This window comes from Gopherus evgoodei, chromosome 4 (genome assembly GCF_007399415.2).
Source record: "Gopherus evgoodei ecotype Sinaloan lineage chromosome 4, rGopEvg1_v1.p, whole genome shotgun sequence".
Lineage (NCBI taxonomy): Eukaryota > Metazoa > Chordata > Testudines > Testudinidae > Gopherus > Gopherus evgoodei.
Window position 1 is genome coordinate 111,829,594 of NC_044325.1, and position 18,374 is coordinate 111,847,967.

Consider the following 18,374-nt stretch of genomic DNA (forward strand, 5'->3'; position numbering starts at 1 on the left):
CAGCTGGTGGAAGTAGATTACTGACTGAAGCCTGGATTAACAACCGTTTTAAAAGATTATCATACTAAATGCACAATTGGTGGCAAAGGATGTTGCAAGCTGATATAGGTCCTAAAATGTCTAGTGCAAACTAGTACGTCCCAAGCTACTTGTCTGGTTGGATGTTTCAAAATGTCATCAGATATGAGGTTTGCTTTCTAATTGGCCCACATCAACTTTACCTAGAAGAGGAGCCAAGCCACATGGCTTATCAGAAACTGTACAAAAAGCTCTGTTCAGCAATTTGCTCACTGAAACTGAAACATCTGGATGAGATTGCATGAGAGTGGGATTGTCATCAGGTGGCGATGGAGAGCACCCCCTCTCTGCTAACACCTGATGCCTTGGGAAAACAAAAGATGGGAAATCAATAGGAATTTGGCACCTAGGTGCTTTTGAAAATCCCACTAGGTGCTTATCTGCATCATTAGGCTCCTATCTTTAAAAATCTGGCTCTAAGGCAACAAGTAACTGAGAATGTCAAGCCCAGAAGAACTCATGTCCCTGAGAATAGTATTATTTGTAACAGGAAATCATGGCTGGGTACAGCAAAGGTGCATCTTAGAAAGAGTAAGAGTGTGTTAAAGCAATCAGCCTAGGTGCTTGTCCATACAGAGACCAATGGTACATCTACACTACGCAGACTAGAGCAGCACAAGGTCATCATGTAGATGCAGCCTACAGTGACAGAAGGGGTTTTTCTACACCTACTCCTCAGCCAATGTTAGAGATTTCGATGGCAGACCTCTTCCATCGGCTAGTGGTGTCCACAGGGGGATATGTCAGCATAGCTATGTCCATCAGGAGTGTGGTTTTTTCACTGATGTAGCTATGCCAATGTAACTTTTCACTGTAGACCAGGTCTTCGTGCATGGCAAGCTGGGGTGTAAATCTACAGGGTACTAGCCCACTGTGCAGTAACTGGCTGTATGCCTTAAATACTACCATGTATTAAAAGTTCTGCAGTGTGCTTTGAACTACTGCTGTTTGAAACACACTGCAAAAAAAAAAAAAAAAAAAAGTTCAGCAGCTGTGTCCACACGCCCACTTGGTAAGCAGCAGGCTAGTACCATGGAAGATTTACACCCCAGCTTACCCTGCACTAAGTATTCATGTGGAGAAGCCCTAGATCATTTTTTGCGGTGACAAAAAACTGACAACTTCTTAGCTAAGAGAGAAAAAGAATTCTGAATTGTCCAGTTAAGCTCCAGACTTTTGCCATTGCTGAATATTTGGTTAAAGAGTTCACAGTATTCGTGAGCTTCCAGAGAAATTACAAATAGCTTTAAAATTATTCTAGAAACATGTATATGGGGTTTGATGCATTATAATAGTGAATATGGCCATAATGGAAAGAGTTTAGCTATGAATAGCACCAAGGCAAAGCAATTTTGAATCAAATTGCCTTTGATAAGTAACTTGTTCAAATTTCTATATTCTAACTCGAGAGAGATTTGGTTGAACTGCCATGGGCAGTCCCATAATCTCATTGACACACAAGTATATTGGTGGATTGATAAGGATCTTTACTTAAAGATACAGAGTTCTACAGTGATAGTCACATGGTGAGAATAGTGTAGATTTAAGATAAAGTTCGTCTGTGTATCAAGACTGATAGGACCTTGAGTTAACTGAGTCTCAGAGATTAAAGCCAAAATTGTCAGAAGTGTAAACTAATTTTGGGTGCCTTCCTTGAGAGGACTAGTGCCTGTTTTTTCAGAGTACTCAACATAAATTTATTTATTTGATTTGTTATCTTGTGATACATTGTAACATCCAATGTTGACGTTCTTTTAAATGTAAATGCTACCATCTTTATTTTACTTTCTGTAATTTCTTATTGGTTTTTTAACTTCTGTTTTGGCAAACACATTTATAAATTTACAATAGTTCCCCAGTTTGTAATTTTAGTTCAGGAACAGAATGGACTGTGGGAAACTTGGTGGATAATTAGTTAAATTAAATTACTTATCACATGTGTCCTCTAATGCATTTCTTTCTTCTTTCTACCAGGGGCAATTAGTTATTTGGTGGTGGTGCAGGGGTTGTGTGTGTGTGTGTGTGGGGGGGGGTTTGAATGTAAGTGGTTGTTTTGCCATGAATTGTGGCGGGATTGATTAGCATGATGCATTTATTTTGGCTATAGCTGAGAGGACATTCTCCTGGATGAGGGGTATTAACTGAACTTCTTTTTTCTTCTTGCTGGTATTCTAGTTTTTGTATGTTTTGGCACACTGACGGAGTTTTAAGCGGTCTGTTTTCAGGCACTGACAGAAGTGATTGGATCAGGGTTTGGTTTTTCGCTAGCTGGGTTGGAGATTTTCTGCGTGAGTGGCTGCCTGGTTCCTTGCTACCATCCACATCTCACACCAATGCTAAAGCTGCCCATCTGTGTCTCTACATGGCCCTGATTCCCCAGTTGGCTGCCTGTCACAGTCCATCTGTCTTTACAGAAAATGTCACATCTTTCTCTCCTGTGCTGCCCGATGATCATTCCCACTAGTCAGCTGACAATGCAGAGGAGGAGGTAATGCGGTAAAGAGAAACATAAAGGTACCAAAGCCCAGCTCCAGTCACCTAGCCACAGCTTCTCAGGGAACTCTGTGGAGAACTTTCAGATGGTTTCCCAATTCAAGGGTTGGAAATCCTTGCTCTGGTGGGGAAGCTGGATGACTGTTTTCTAGGTCTCTCTGAAAATGTATTTGCCTCTCCGGTCCAGATTGTTGCTGAAGTGGATGGAGAACCAGAGGAATGAAGTTAAAATCATCCCATAAACCTAAGGAATCAGAGAGGCGAAGAATTAAATATCAGGACTGATGGTTGGCTGTTACTTCACCTGAGTGCAAAGGTACTGATACACACACACACTGAACATAATTCATAGGTATCTCTGAGCTATGTATCAGGCTGTTGCATACACAAAAAAGTTACATTACTGTGAAATGCTAAGGTTGAAATTTCAACAGAGAGAACAATATCATTGTTAAGGCACTTGATTGGGACTCAGGAGATCTGGGTTCAATTCCTGCTCTGCCACAGACATCCCAGGGTCACACAGGAAAAGTCACTCTTTCTGTGCCTGAATTTTCCATCTGTAAAATGGGGATAATGGTTCTTCCTTTCTCCCATCCTCTGCCTGGTCTGCTTAGACTAAGTTATTTGGGGCAGAGACTGTTATAAACAGCATCTAGCACAATGGAGCTCTAAGTTCAGTTCCAATACCATAACATCAGAAGTGAGAATAAGTTGGAAAATTCAGGATTCAGATTCCCACAACCAAGTTAAGTCTGCTCCTGTCTACACTACAGCAGTCTTTGATTGAAAAAAAATCTCAGTAGGTACTGTTTGGAGTAATACAACATACATGTGTGCCTCTGAGCATACAAAAGAATGCAGTTCCTTTGTACTACAGTATATGAATTTGCTGAATGGTACATCACATTGCCCAGTATTGTGTGATCATATAATTGAAGGCTGTATCAGAACCTACATGGGCAACATATCAGAAGCCAAGTTGCTGGGGGAATAATGGGGGCTGTAACTATATGTTCTTTATAAAAGTTTGCCTTAATATGAAAGTGCCTCTTTGAATGTACAGTTTGATTTTTGAACATTTCTGAAGAGCTCATTGGTAGCTGGAAGATAGCAACACGGGCAGTAACTAAGGCAGCCACCATACACTTCTCTTTCCATCCTGCAATCATAATGGTAAAAATATTTTAGAAATAGAATGAGGCGCCTCCCACCATATTCTTCAAAACCAGTCCTAGTTGATAGCTGCCATTTCACAGCTATGAAATAAAAGCCACAGCTTTCTTTCGGTAGAGTTGGAGTGAGATTTTTCTTATACCCAAACTGGGAAAAACATTACCCAAAATATTCCAAGATGTGACACTGTATAATGCATCTGGTATGTCTCATGCATAGTTCCATGGGAGGAGCTAATCTACACTGAGAATCAACATAACCATTGTAATATTAGTGATAAAATTTTATATACCTATATTATTCTATGCATCAGGAAATACCCTGGATGGAATTGTTATAAGTCAGAATGCTTAATGGCTGTTCCTAATGGAATGATAAAAGTTTAAAATAGAAACGCTGCACACTAACCTTTATGATTTGCAATTTTATGGTTATGTTTGTATTCTAATTGCCTGAAGTAGAAGGGTTTTCTAAGCCTATCAGAATTCAGCAGGTCAGGCATCATCTGCTCCTGGGCCACAATTACATGTGCCATCTTCCTGCAATAGTATCAGAGCTCTACTCACTGCTGATCTTCCATCCTCTGACACAGCAATTCAGAGGAGAATAGCTAAGACTAACATTTTGGGCAAATCAGTAAACTTTAAAAAAGGGCAAATATTTATTCCATCATTATTAAAAGACAAACTGTTATTCAATGCAGGAGTCAGCAGGCAGGTGTGATTCCCTCTGGAGACTCTTGCTGCTCTCATGCAGCATTCACGGAGTCCAGGCAACCCCTTGAGTGTATTACAACCATGTATTTAGGTCCAGGTCATCCACTCATGTATAGCAAGTTAGATATAATAACTCCGCATTTCACGGTGAGCCTGGGTAGATTTAAGGGTGATCGTGACAAGTCTGAAACCCAACTATACATACAGACCTGGTCAGAAAAATCTTGCTTCAATAACTGAAGCTCAACTGGAGAGTTACTAGAGCAGGTGAAACTTAATATTCTGTATATGGAACAGGACCGAAGGCATGTTTTATTACAAGTGCAGGACCCTTGTGTAGAGGTAATTAATGTATGTTGTGTCTGCCAAGTGGTGACTAAACATGCTTATTCTATTAACAGCATACTCCAACCACTGGCTAGATGCACCTCTCCATATCTGTAAGGCAGTGGGTTATCATCTCACCTGCCCATGCACCAACAACACTTGCCAGCCACAGGATTCCTGCTCCTTCTTCTACAGGACTTCAGTGTTTGTTATTCAAAAACAAAACACTGTTCAGCACACCAATCCTGTCTTTTCTCCTGACCTGGGGTCTTCTGCTGGGGCCAATCTACTCCCCACAGATTACACTTCACAGAATGCCTGGGAGTCAAGACAAGTCTCTGGTTCCTTCTTCCTAGCCTGTTCCCCACAGGATTACACAGGCCTTTTACCAGAGATTGTCATGAACTGGGTTCTGTGCCCAGCAGCAGCCTTTCTACTCCCTGCAGCTATCCAGCTCAGCTGAGCTACTTGCTGGCTCACCTAATACCAGATGATCTTCAAGTTATCACCTGATACGTAGCCTCAGCTGGGAGGCAGGCAGCTGACCTCCTGTGTATCACAGTCTAGCTTCCACAACTTCTTCCTGCAGGAAGTTGCTGTCTTGCATATCTAACAGTAACATTACAGCTGGTTACTACTGCCAATTATTTTTTTTGTAGGAAATTTAATTTTGGGAGGTTTTTATTTTTTAAAGATGAGTTTTCAATTTATTTTTTTTAACAAAAAATTTGCCGTAAAAAAAAAATTGGTAAAAGTATCAGGGTTTGGGTAAAAGTTTTCAAAGAAATCAAACTTACCAAAATAATTTTGGTTTTTCCTTCAAAACACTGGAAAATTTTGACCAAGTTGAGCATTTTCTGTGATAATGTTTCCTTTGGTTGAAAAGATATTTTTGGTCAAAAAAAAGTGTTTGATGACAATATTTTGACCAGCTCTAAACACCACAAAGCAATGTTAGATCCTGTGGTGGTTAGAACATGGCACAGCCTCAGCTGCAGGACAAAATGCTTAGACTCAACACCCTTGACAATGGGATTCAAGTTCTGAAGAAGCCAATTTCCAGACCTATTCCCCAAGCTCAGCACAGAACCTATGGCTGCCAGGAATTTAGCAAGCCTGTTCCAGCAGAGAACTGGCTGTGATTCCTCAGACTGACTGGCAGCCCTATTGGCACCTACCCCCATGAGACTGGATAGCTTCTCCCCAAGTCTCTGTGGTAAATCACATCAAGGTTATTTCCTTTGCTACTGAACTTCATGCTGCTGGCTCATCACCGCCAGATCCAAAAACCTGTCTCCTGCATGCATGCTTTTCAACGTGACCTGCCCTCTCAAGCCACTGAACTATCCATCTCTCAGCTTGTTCAGAAAATTAGGGTACCAAAGGAACAAAGATAGCTACCATGAAGCAGATTGTGATGATCAGTAGCGCAGAGACGAAGTCCATATGTTTTTTTAGGAAGTCTTGGATCTCTTGGAGGCAATCCTGAAATGACAGATATTATATGAAAGCACAGTGGCAGCTTGGGGGAATTCACCTCTTTTATCCCTGCAGAGGCTTCTCCATCTCTCTCTGCCTGACAGGGTTTAACATCATCATCATCATCCCTCACAGCAGAAGCAGCTTCCAAGCCCTGTCTCTTACAGACCCTGTATCCTAAAGACAGCCTCTGTCTAAACAACAGGAATCAGAGTTAGGTTTGCTTTATCCTGCTTCCCTCCTCCTCAACCAGCAGAGAGAGCTGCAGCAATAGTGCAAATCCTCCTTCTTGACTTTACCTGTCACTGTATGCAACCTGAATTCTGGCACCAGTGCACTGCTGCAGATTGTGTTACACTTTGAGACATGGAACCTCGGCTTGGTAGTGAATGGGGTCTATGTCTCCCTGGTTCTCTTGCCCTACTGCGCTCTCCATAGCCAGTTACTGCAGCATACCTGGTATTGTGGGGATATTTTTGGAATCGCACCAGGTAAAATACATTTCAAGATTTCTAGGGAGGAAAGAAAAAGGAAGATGGAATGAAGGCATGTGAAATGCACAATAATGTTTGTTGCAAGTCTTCTGACATGCTGTGGTTTAAGTCTGCAATGCGATGCTAGTAAAGAGCTTGATCCTGCAAGATGCTGAGCATTCTGGCTGGAACTAGCAAAAGCACTTAAGTTAGTGCTTAATTTTAAGCATATGAACAGTCCCGCTGAAGTCTGTGTGTGAGTGTGAGTGAGAGACACACTATTCAGGTTAAGCACTTGCTTAAATGCTTTGCTAGATCAGGCCAGAGTACTTAGATCATTGCAGAATTGAACCCAAAGATAAAATGAGCAGCAGCTGCTAGGACACAAGATCACTTCCTCCATTCCCATAAATTCTACAGAATGCATCACTGCAGTTTATCCCCCTTTACTATCAGCAGAAGGGAACTCAAAGCATAAATAGCTATGTAAGCACCCTGCTCCTGCACCACCACACAACAGTGACATTTCTTCCCCTCACTTCTTTTCCTACAGCCCTTTTATTATCAATTGCAGCCTGTTTTGTAAGTTATACTTCAGAATTTAGTTTTCAGAAGGCAGATATAATCAGAAAGGTTGCTATCCCATGGTACCCTGTATTGTCATGAATTTGTCCCATGTCCTGAAAATTGATCAGCAGGATAATTAAAAAGTTCTGAATTTATACACTATGTGTTAGGACATTGCATTAATACATGATGTCTTTGCATAACCAGAGCAACACAATCATTTTGTCTCCCAGGACAAATATACATATTAAGATGGCAACTTTAATTAGCACTACTGGTCAAACAGAAGAAAATTACACAGTCCAGGCAAATCTACTGAGAAAAATCCAAGTTACAGTCTCATGGCAGCAATCATCTGGTATTGGTTCTGTTTATTTGCTTCCTCAAAAAAAACTGAAGAGCTTACTGAAAAGTAGTTTATGCTCTTAAATGGAAAAAACCAGATTTCTGGGTTCCTAGAAGCTAGGTATTTCCCAGTGAATTCTTAGTAATTCTCTAATACCCTGGTAAAGGGCAGTATGTATAATTTACATATGAAAATCTGCATGTTCAGCTTGTTGCTATCCGCAAGCAAAATACCTCTCACACTTCATAATTTAACTGCAAATAGAGATGTCTGACTGGATTGATAGGCATCTGACATCACACAGAAGCATGACATCATGTGTCCACTGCAAGGTCAGAGGACAAGAAAAAGAAGCTTCTGAGAAATGACAAATTGAAGAGATCAGGCATTTTCAAGGCTCTCTAGAGCTGCAAGCATCAAACTGGGCGAAGGAACAGCTACAGAATTGTATCTGTGGCTCAGGGAACTACCAATCCACTGCAGTTTCTTCTAGCTGCTGTTTTCAGTCAGCAAGATGCCAGTTTGCATTTCTAATTAAAAAAAAAAAATCAATGCCCTTCTTCTAATGGATTCAACTGAGGCGGTGTCTTTTGGCAGCCAGTAAGTAGGAGTGGGTGTGATGGCAAGGGACATGGGCGGTAATCCTTCCTCATATTATCCCTCAAAAGGTCACCATTTCTTTCATCCCACCTGGAGTTTCCCTTCAATAGTAGGGAAAAATGCAAGTGAAAATATGGCTCAGAAAGTTCCAAATAGACACGGTCAATGGTGCAATGAAAATGGAGGCAGCTGGTATGAGCGAAGGGGACTGGCTTTGAGCTGGGAGCCTGGAGCCCAGGTGAGATGGAAGAAGGCCTTGTCAGTAGCTCCATGGAAAGAGTTTGGGAATAATGATCATCCTGCTGCTGCACTGGCCCAAAGGGCTATTGGTTGCTGTTTAGACAAAAGACTCAAGTTAATGGTCTGTTGATGCAGATGCTAGTCAATCCAGTTATCCAGAGGGAAGGAAACAACACGGGAGCTGCAGCAGTTGTAGGGCTGGATTGGGATTGAAAATGCTGACCAAGGTAAAGAGTGAGGCCCTAATTCACCGCTTCTCTGCACCACATGTAGTCATTTAGGTCTTGTCTAGACTGGGACAAAAGATGCTTTCTCCCCTCTCCCCACCCCAAGTTAGGTCAGTTGAGCTAGTTTAACTAGCAGCTAAAAAGCTAATGGGTCATCCTTGACATCTGACAAATGGCTCCTTGATTATTCCCTTACCTCTCTGGCTGTGCCCATATGTTCTGATGGACATGTCTCATTTTCAATGCCTCCTGTTTCTCCAAAGGGTGACTGCTTTCCACAGCACAGAAACTGAAACAGAAGAAACAAAAACTACACCACTGCCTGGGTTCCTCTTCTCTTACCAACCTTCTCTCTGGCAGACTGCTGCAATCCAGGGGAAATAAACATTTTTCTCTGTCTTCCTTACTCTGGGCCAGGATTTCATGACCCCCTGACTGCAGAGGGCAAGTAGCATTATAAATAAATATATTATTATAGCAGTTAAAAACAGAGATTTAAATGTCTTAAGGCTGATCCATACCCCACTGAAACCTGTGGGAGTCTTTACGTTGACTACTGTCAGCTTTGTATTAGACCCTAGCTTGTCCGTTCACAGAGCCATAGGTTAATCCGCCATTCCTTCTGCTGAGAAATCAGGACAGAAAATACAGAGCTAGAGGGAGGAGTCCAGAAACAAATAAGCAGCGTTGACCTTCCCCTCTAGTCCCACAGCATGACATTAGATCACTATCCGAACAGATCTTGCTGTGCAAGGGTATGGCATTTCCTTTAATCAGCTGTCTGTAGAGGACTCTTGTGTTTCTCTCCACAGGAAACATTCTGTCTGCCACTGTTATCTCATCTTGCACACACTAAGTGAAGCAATCCATAGGCTCAGCGCAGTCACGTTAATCTACCTACTGCATCACAGAATTGGGGTGATAGCTCTCCTTTATACCTACATGCTGCACTGCAAGGTCAGGATTCCTCAGAGCTGTGCAACTTGCTTTGTCACGTTAGCAGCTTAAAACTTTGGAAAAAAAACTCCACCAAAAAGAGACATTGTTTGGTCCTGATGCTTCCACAGGGGAAAATTTACCTTCAGCTGGCCATACTGTTGAAGTTGTGCCTGCAAATCACATTCACAATATGGAACACCCCCAGGCTATTGATTCTGGGATGGCAACAACAACAACATTGTGGGAGGGCTCCTATCTTTCAGGGATATGGGCTACTATGCAGACACCATTAAGGAACCAGCATGGAATGGCAAAGGGACTACATGGTTTGTGGTGTGAAATTACCTCTTGGTATTGGGTGAACGTGATGCTCAGAAACCCAGGTCTCCTCATTGAGAACTGGGGGTGGGTGGGTGGTCATCACTGCACGATGGGTTGGAAAAATCTTAATATTTGTAGTTTATCATTATCTATAGTCCTACTAATCCTTTCATCCTGCTGCTAATTCAGCCAGCCAAACCTAGCAATGCCAAGCTCAGAAAAGCAATAGCAGTAGTGGACACAGAAGAACTGAGCAGGAGCTCTGTGACCTAAGGAAGAAAAAACCACTATGGTGTTTGGGAAGTCCAGACAACAGAACAATATAGGCTTCATCCAAAGCTAACTGAAGCCAATGTAAAGACACCCTGGAACAAGATCTCCTGAGCCTGGATACACCAAGACTGGAAGCAACTTACTGTTTCATGAATGGTAGCTAGTTCCTGCCTCCTGAAGCTGGACAAGTTCCTCCTCACTTCCTCGTACACAGAATCATACACATCCATCATGGCATCTTCTACCTACAAAAAAAGACATGTCCAGGATAGGGGTCTGACCAGACACGTCACTCTCCATTTTGCTAGGCACTGTACAAACACAGGAACTCCCCCAGGCAAAGTGGATTAGCAAATAAAGCCAGACAGACACATGGCTATCTCCGATCTATTAATGAAACTCACATATAGACAAGCAGAATTTGAACTGCATTTTTTGTTTTACCAGCAATGGATTGTTCCTACAATTCTAGGGAGGACATTTTTTGAACACCTTCCATGGAACAGACTGCAGTTGTTTCTGGAATTAGTACTAAGATGTACATAAATATGTGGCACATTACCTGTTCAGTTTCCATTACAATTAATTTTAGTTACATGACTAACATGGGTATTGTACTTAATATTTAATTCCTACATTCCCTTCTATGTGACACCATTAAACCATATGAACAAAGGCCTTTTTGTTTTTATACACCAATATTTTTATACTTGAAGTATTTACCTAGCTCTACTACAAGTCTTGATAAAATTACTTCCCAAAACATTTTGAAAAATGTTCAATTTTTGACCAGCTAAGGTGTTTTGTTTGAGTAAAACAGCCTAACTTACTACCATGTAATCTAGAGATGAAGGATGGTCCAGTGGTTAAGGAACGTTCCTTCTTTACTCTGACAGACTTCTTATGTGACCTCGAACAAGTTACTTAGGGCTAAATCCACACAAGAATGCAATGCCTAACTCCTAGGTACCCTGCCATTCAGTGGAATTCACAGCCTCTAATTGCCTTCTGCAGCATGAGGATAATAGTACTTCCACAACTCACAGGGGTGTTCTGAGGATAAATATATTAATGATGGTGAGATACTAAAACACTCTGAGAATGGGTGCCATATAAGTACCTTAGGTAGATAGTTATACCAGTATAACACAAAAGTAACTCAATTCTAAATCAATGGACTTTCACTGGTGTAAAATTAGAGTAATGCAGTGGTGAATCAGGCCCTAAATATTCACTGAAAATATGAAATCTCATAGCTCCAGAAATCTCAACCAACCTTTGTTCAGCTTTCAAAAGAAAAAAAAATCTTAACTGCCCTTGGTTCTAGCAGGGAGCTGATCAAATTAATTGACTCATAGACTCTAGGACTGGAAGGGACCTCGAGAGGTCATCGAGTCCAGTCCCCTGCCCTCATGGCAGGACCAAATACTGTCTAGACCATCCCTGATAGACATTTATCTAACCTACTCTTAAATATCTCCAGAGATGGAGATTCCACACCTCCCTAGGCAATTTATTCCAGTGTTTAACTACCCTGATAGTTAGGAACTTTTTCCTAATGTTCAACCTAAATCTCCCTTGCTGCACTTTAAGCCCATTGCTTCTTGTTCTATCATTAGACGCTAAGGTGAAGAAGTTTTCTCCCTCCTCCTGATGACACCCTTTTAGATACCTGAAAACTACTATCATGTCCCCTCTCAGTCTTCTCTTTTCCAAACTAAATAAACCCAATTCCTTCAGCCTTCCTTCATAGGTCATGTTCTCAAGACCTTTAATCATTCTTGTTGCTCTTCTCTGGACTCTCTCCAATTTTTCCACATCTTTCTTGAAATGCGGTGCCCAGAACTGGACACAATACTCCAGTTGAGGCCTAACCAGCGCAGAGTAGAGCGGAAGAATGATTTCTCATGTCTTGTTTACAACACACCTGTTAATGCATCCCAGAATCACGTTTGCTTTTTTTGCAACAGTATCACACTATTGACTCATATTTAGCTTGTGGTCCACTATGATCCCTAGATCTTTTTCTGCCATATTCCTTCCTAGACAGTCTCTTCCCATTCTATATGTGTGAAACTGATTGTTCCTTCCTAAGTGGGGCACTTTGCATTTGTCTTTATTGAACTTCATCCGGTTTACCTCAGACCATTTCTCCAATTTGTCCAGATCATTTTGAATTTTGACCCTGTTCTCGAAAGCAGTTGCAATCCCTCCCAGTTTGATATCATCTGCAAACTTAATAAGTGTACTTTCTATGCCAACATCTAAGTCGTTGATGAAGCTATTGAACAGAGCTGGTCCCAAAACAGACCCCTGCGAAACCCCACTTGTTATACCCTTCCAGCAGGATTGGGAGCCATTAATAACTACTCTCTGAGTACGGTTATCCAGCCAGTTATGCACCCACCTTATAGTAGCCCCATCTAAATTGTATTTGCCTAGTTATCGATAAGGATATCATGCGAGACCATATCAAATGCCTTACTAAAGTCTAGGTATACCACATCCACCGCTTCTCCCTTATCCACAAGACTCGTTATCCTATCAAAGAAAGCTATCAGATTGGTTTGAAACAATTTGTTCTTTACAAATCCATGCTGGCTATTCCCTATCACCTTACCACCTTCCAAGTGTTTGCAGATGATTTCTTTAATTACTTGCTCCATTATCTTCCCTGGCACAGAAGTTAAACTAACTGGTCTGTAGTTTCCTGGGTTGTTTTTATTTCCCTTTTTATAGATGGGCACTATATTTGCCCTTTTCCAGTCTTCTGGAATCTCTTCTGCCTCCCATGACTTTCCAAAGATAATAGCTAGAGGCTCAGATACCTCCTCTGTTAACTCCTTGAGTATTCTAGCATGCATTTCGTCAGGCCCTGGTGACTTGCAGGCATCTAACTTTTCTAAGTGATTTTTAACTTGCTCTTTTTTTATTTTATCTTCTAAACCTACCCCCTTCCCATAAGCATTCACTATGTTAGACATTCCTTCAGACTTCTCAGTGAAGCCCGAAACAAAGAAGTCATTAAGCATCTCTGCCATTTCCAAGTTTCCTGTTACTGTTTCTCCCTCCTCACTGAGCAGTGGGCCTACCCTGTCCTTGGTCTTCCTCTTGCTTCTAATGTATTGATAAAAAGTCTTCTTGTTTCCCTTTATTCCCATAGCTAGTTTGAGCTCATTTTGTACCTTTGCCTTTCTAATCTTGCCCCTGCACTCCTGTGTTATTTGCCTATATTCCTCCTTTGTAATCTGACCTAGTTTCCATTTTTTATATGACTCCTTTTTATTTTATAGGTCATGCAAGATCTCGTGGTTAAGCCAAGGTGGTCTTTTGCCACATTTTCTATCTTTCCTACCCATCGGAATAGCTTGCTTTTGGGCCCTTAATAGTGTCCCTTTGAAAAATGCCAACTCTCCTCAGTTGTTTTTTCCCTCAGTCTTGATTATCACGGGACCTTACCTATCAGCTCTCTGAGCTTACCAAAATCCGCCTTCCTGAAATCCATTGTCTCTATTTTGCTGTACTCCCTTCTACCCTTCCTTAGAATTGCAAACTCTATTATTTCATGATCACTTTCACCCAAGCTTCCTTCTACTTTCAAATTCTCAACGAGTTCCTCCCTATTTCTTAAAATCAAGTCTAGAACAGCTTGCCCCCTGGTAGCTTTTTCAACCTTCTGAAATAAAAAGTTGTCTGCAATGCAGTCCAGGAACTTATTGGATAGTCTGTGCCCCGCGGTGTTATTTTCCCAACATATATCTGGATAGTTGAAGTCCCCCATCACCACCATTCTACTTCTTTCTTTCACTTTCTCTTTTTCTTCCAATATTAATCTGAATGAGTCTGAGACCAAAGCTTAGCACTTAGAACAGAAAATTAATCAGTAACACAGACAGCAAGGGGAAGGGGAGGCAACAAGTGCAGTTGCAAACCCATCTCTCAGCAAGGTTTTGCATCAAGTCTTAAGGGTTCTGCTTAGAAAGTTACCTAGAAAAAGACAATGTGTATTATTCTTTGCAGCTCAGAGATGAAACAGGGATCATTAGAAAGCATTAGCCAGCCATTACTGTCACATTCTTTGCATGGCTGTTCCAACTGCAAAGTCTCTGCCAGGGGCTTATAACTAAGGAGGAGGTAGGAGAAGCAAAGATGACTTCATTTTGGCCCTAATTCATAGCAAGTATGGATTTCAGGTTTCAGGCAATGTATCAAAATATTTCTCCAAAAGTATCAAACAGGAAATAGATATGAAGAAAGTTTGAGACATCTTTTTATTGTTATGGGGCCTTTTGAGGAAATTGTTAATTTTGTAGCAATGGCCTCACAGATCTTTGAAAGCAAGTGGTAGATGAGAGAATTTCATGTGAGCAGCACCACAGAATTCAGGGAGTTGCAGAGGGAATAGCTGGCAATTTGTAGTCCAGTTGGTTGATCATTGGTTCTAATCCACAGAATACCTGTAATCTCCTTAGGGTGATGGGGCTTTGCTGTTACACACAACATAATTAACGTAACAGGTGTGATTAGAGAGAGACCCAGCAATGCACTAATAAAGAGTCTGATGAAGATATAAAACTGCCAAATGCAGTAAAACAAGCTGCTCCCAGGAAATTAAAAATTGCCACCTGCACCATGTGACACACATTCTGTCTGCCTGTCAAAGACAGACAAGTAAAGGGAGTTTGGTCATTTTGTGACTTTGGTATTACTACTTTGCAGTGCCACCACAGTCCTGCTCTTCCTAAGCAAACTATATATTAGTCCCAGACATGCTACTGTGGAAAGACTAGATTTCAAACAGTGAGCGTAAAGGAAGAGATGACCAACTGGCAGCCTGACATGAGATAGTAATTAGTGGCTATATAGACTATCCTTTACCTGGCCTGTCCTCTAATACTGACTTCTAGAGCTAGTCCAAATATTTGGTCTATATTCCCCAAATTTAGTGGCCTTTCAACAAAACAAATCCTCGTGAAAAGGTCCTATTTTGCTGGGGAAAAAAACCAGACATTTTAAAACAAAAATCCTGGAAAAAACTTTCATTTATTTCCTGACTCACTCCATTAATGTCTTACACTTCTGGACAAGCCAAAGAAGTGAATGAGAGGAGAAGGAAGAGCCATATAAGCCAATTGCTTCTCATGCCATGAAGCGTGTTAACTTTTTCTGAACTTTCTCAACCCAAGTGTTAGACGCAGATATAGAACTGGTCTGGGACTAAGATGACCTCTATGAACTATATTTTTGGGACAGAAAATGTATTTAACTATATTTGCATAGTCTTGTGTAGGTTTATGGTGCTGTATATGTAATTTGTATTCTATACAATAATCATGCTATTTAATATTTATTTATAGTTTAGTAAGGTATTTAATAACTTAGACCAAGATTTTTTTTTTAAAGGAGCCTCAAGTGAGACTTTTAAGAGTGGGATTTTCAAAAGGACTTAAGCACTCAACACCCACTGAAAGTCAACTTTAGGTTCCTACATTTTGAAAATCTTGGCTTAAGGGTCCTGGAGAGATCCTCTCTGTTACTGACCAGGGAACTTCTGAAGAATCCAGAAGTGTTAATATTAAGATCTAGTAAACACTTGGAGAAGATACTTTGGGAAGTTTAGTTAGTTCTGAGGTTTCCAGTTTAGGTGGATGTAGACAATCATTGCTTCATCCAAAACCCATTAAAGTCAATGGAAAAACTCAAATTATTTTTGGATCAGATTCTAAAGCTGCTAGTTGTTTATCTTAGTGATGTGTCAGTGTATCCTGAACCATCAGTGAGACGAGAAAGCATCAACTGATGCTTAGATTGCACAGATCATTAAAGAACTCCCTAAACCTCTACGCACCTCCAGTGACAATGGAACAATCTGTGATCAGACAATAGTTATTTTCCAAAAGAGTGGTATTATGCAGGCAGCTCAACAGTCCATTGGCTGAATGTTCATAAACATTCTATACTGGTGATGAACTTTACCCCTATAGTCCCTTTCAGAATATCATGCACTCATTCCACATGTGAACAATCCTAGCATAGAATCATAGAATATCAAGGTTGGAAGGGACCTCAGGAGGTCATCTAGTCCAACCCCCTGCTCAAAGCAGGAGCAATCCCCAGACAGATTTTTACCCCAGTTCCCTAAATGCCCCTCCCTTAAGGATTGAACTCACAACCCTGGGGGGTTTAGCAGGCCAATGCTCAAACCACTGAACTATCCCTCCCCGTCCCTGAATAAGTGCAGTAGTCTAGATGTTCACAGCTGTTTGTTGCTGAACACATTGTACAGCTGTTGCCATGTTGGCTGGTAGATGACAGTCACAGTTGCATAGAGAGCAGATTCATTCTTCCTCTAAAGCACCATCTCACGGTGTGTATCGGAAGCACTATATAAACACCAACAAAAAGGAGCTATGTTAGGGTAGGAGACTGTTTAGTTACAGAGTACACCAATACTGGACCTGGGAAAATGAATCACTTGACACCTTGCTTCATTAGCTGGAAAATTTGTTTGCAATTGGTTGTACAGCTGAGCTTTGAAAAATATTAGTTTTGCGTTGCTTTTCCTATCCAGCTCAAAATGCGGTGCAAACTCTTAGAAGAAGTGAAGAGGGGAAGTTTCACATCTAAGGAAGATATAGTGTAAGAACAAAACTAAAAAATAAAATGCAACTCAAAGAAAATGAAAACATTTTCTTTGAAATTGAGACACCAAATTGAAATTCTGTACCCACTGATGTCAATAAGAGTTTTACGGATATAAGTCGAGCCAGAGTTTCACCCCTGGATTTTTTTCGAGCAAAGGGCAATGGATGCTGCAGAACTAGGCTGCTTAATTTCCATTACACTGTTCTCTCTAGATCCCTGGATTCAGGGTAGTGGCACAGTTGCAATGAAGGGCAGTAATTGGTCCATTACATTACCTCAAACTTAATGATTAGCCTCCTTGGGTTTCCCACTCCAGGTGCTGAGAAGTCAAGGCAGTCATTCACAGTTCAGCAAACAGGATGCCTTTTAATGTCCTGTTTGAGTGGTTATGTTCATATTGCTAGTAATGTGCTGTAAGAAAACCACAGATGTGCTAAGCACCTTGACAGACTGGAGCTACCACAAAAATGGATTGAGCAATTTGGACAAGAGGTCCCTGGGATGGATTTGTATCCGCCTTTATTCTAAAGACTTCAGAAAAGCTCACACATCAGCATAAGTGGGGTCAGGTCACTTTCTAGATTGCTCACTGCAAAGAGGTTCATGTTACTGAGACTTTCTGCACAGTCAGACTGCTCTATAAACATAGCAAACCATGCATGTGCTATTGTTGGAGCAGTATTTCTGAAAGAAGCTCTGATTCAGATTGAGACGGTCCCTCCTGATCACTGCTGATGAAATAGGTTTAAACTAAAGAAAATCTCCAGTTCAAACGCTTTGGAGTGTAACAGTTTTATTAAGTTCTCCAAGCACATTGAAGTACACAGTTTCAGTTCTAAGCTGGAGCCAGAGAAACTACTCCTCTTCTTGTTTCCAGTTCTATTCCTGGATGAAACACCTCTAATTAGAGCCTGCTTAGACATGTCAGCAGATTGGAAGACTACTACAAAATGAGGTGCAGTCAGCTACATCAATGTTATTTGTGCAGTGTTTCTCACACAAACTGGAATTTTGTTTATTCTAAATGGGATCAAGATTGGATGCTTGCCACTCTGAGATTCCCTCCCATCCTTGTGGCCCCCAGGCCTGGTCAGGCTGTCTCAGTGAGAAATATGTGTAAATACAACTGGGCTTTTACTCTGCCTAGAAATTTTAGAGTTCAAGTTCTTTGTCTCATCTAGAGACTAAATCACATCCTTATTACCTTCTCCAATCAGAAATTGCACCTTCCCAGTGTTAAGTTAGTTATATGCCAAATGTACCTAAAGATAAAATCCTCCTTTATACATATTAGACAACACTGTCTACCTTCTTGGCTTACTCACCCGTCATGCCCAAGGTTGTCAAGGGAAACTGCCTCTGAACATCAGTGTTTAGGCAACCTAAGCAAGTCAACTGAAGGCTTATTGGAAAGTTAATGTGTTTAGAACAGCACCAAGAATGGTTGTAGCCATCAATTTAGTTAAAGCATTCA

General features: G+C 41.1%; 1 protein-coding gene across 5 annotated transcripts in view; it reads right to left on the reverse strand.

Annotated features, from left to right (window-relative positions):
- Positions 1-1,002: 1,002 nt before the first annotated feature.
- The window catches only part of TSPAN32 (tetraspanin 32), a 53,838-nt gene continuing 36,466 nt past the window's right edge, over positions 1,003-18,374 (reverse strand). For all 5 annotated transcript variants that reach the window (XM_030560576.1, XM_030560575.1, XM_030560577.1 and 2 more), the window contains 4 exons: positions 10,399-10,500; positions 8,919-9,011; positions 6,192-6,275; positions 1,003-2,815 (listed from right to left, as the gene is read on the reverse strand). In XM_030560576.1, the coding sequence (XP_030416436.1) occupies positions 2,720-2,815; positions 6,192-6,275; positions 8,919-9,011; positions 10,399-10,500 (375 nt within the window). In that variant the 3' untranslated portion in view covers positions 1,003-2,719. The remainder of the gene's footprint in view (positions 2,816-6,191; positions 6,276-8,918; positions 9,012-10,398; positions 10,501-18,374) is intronic.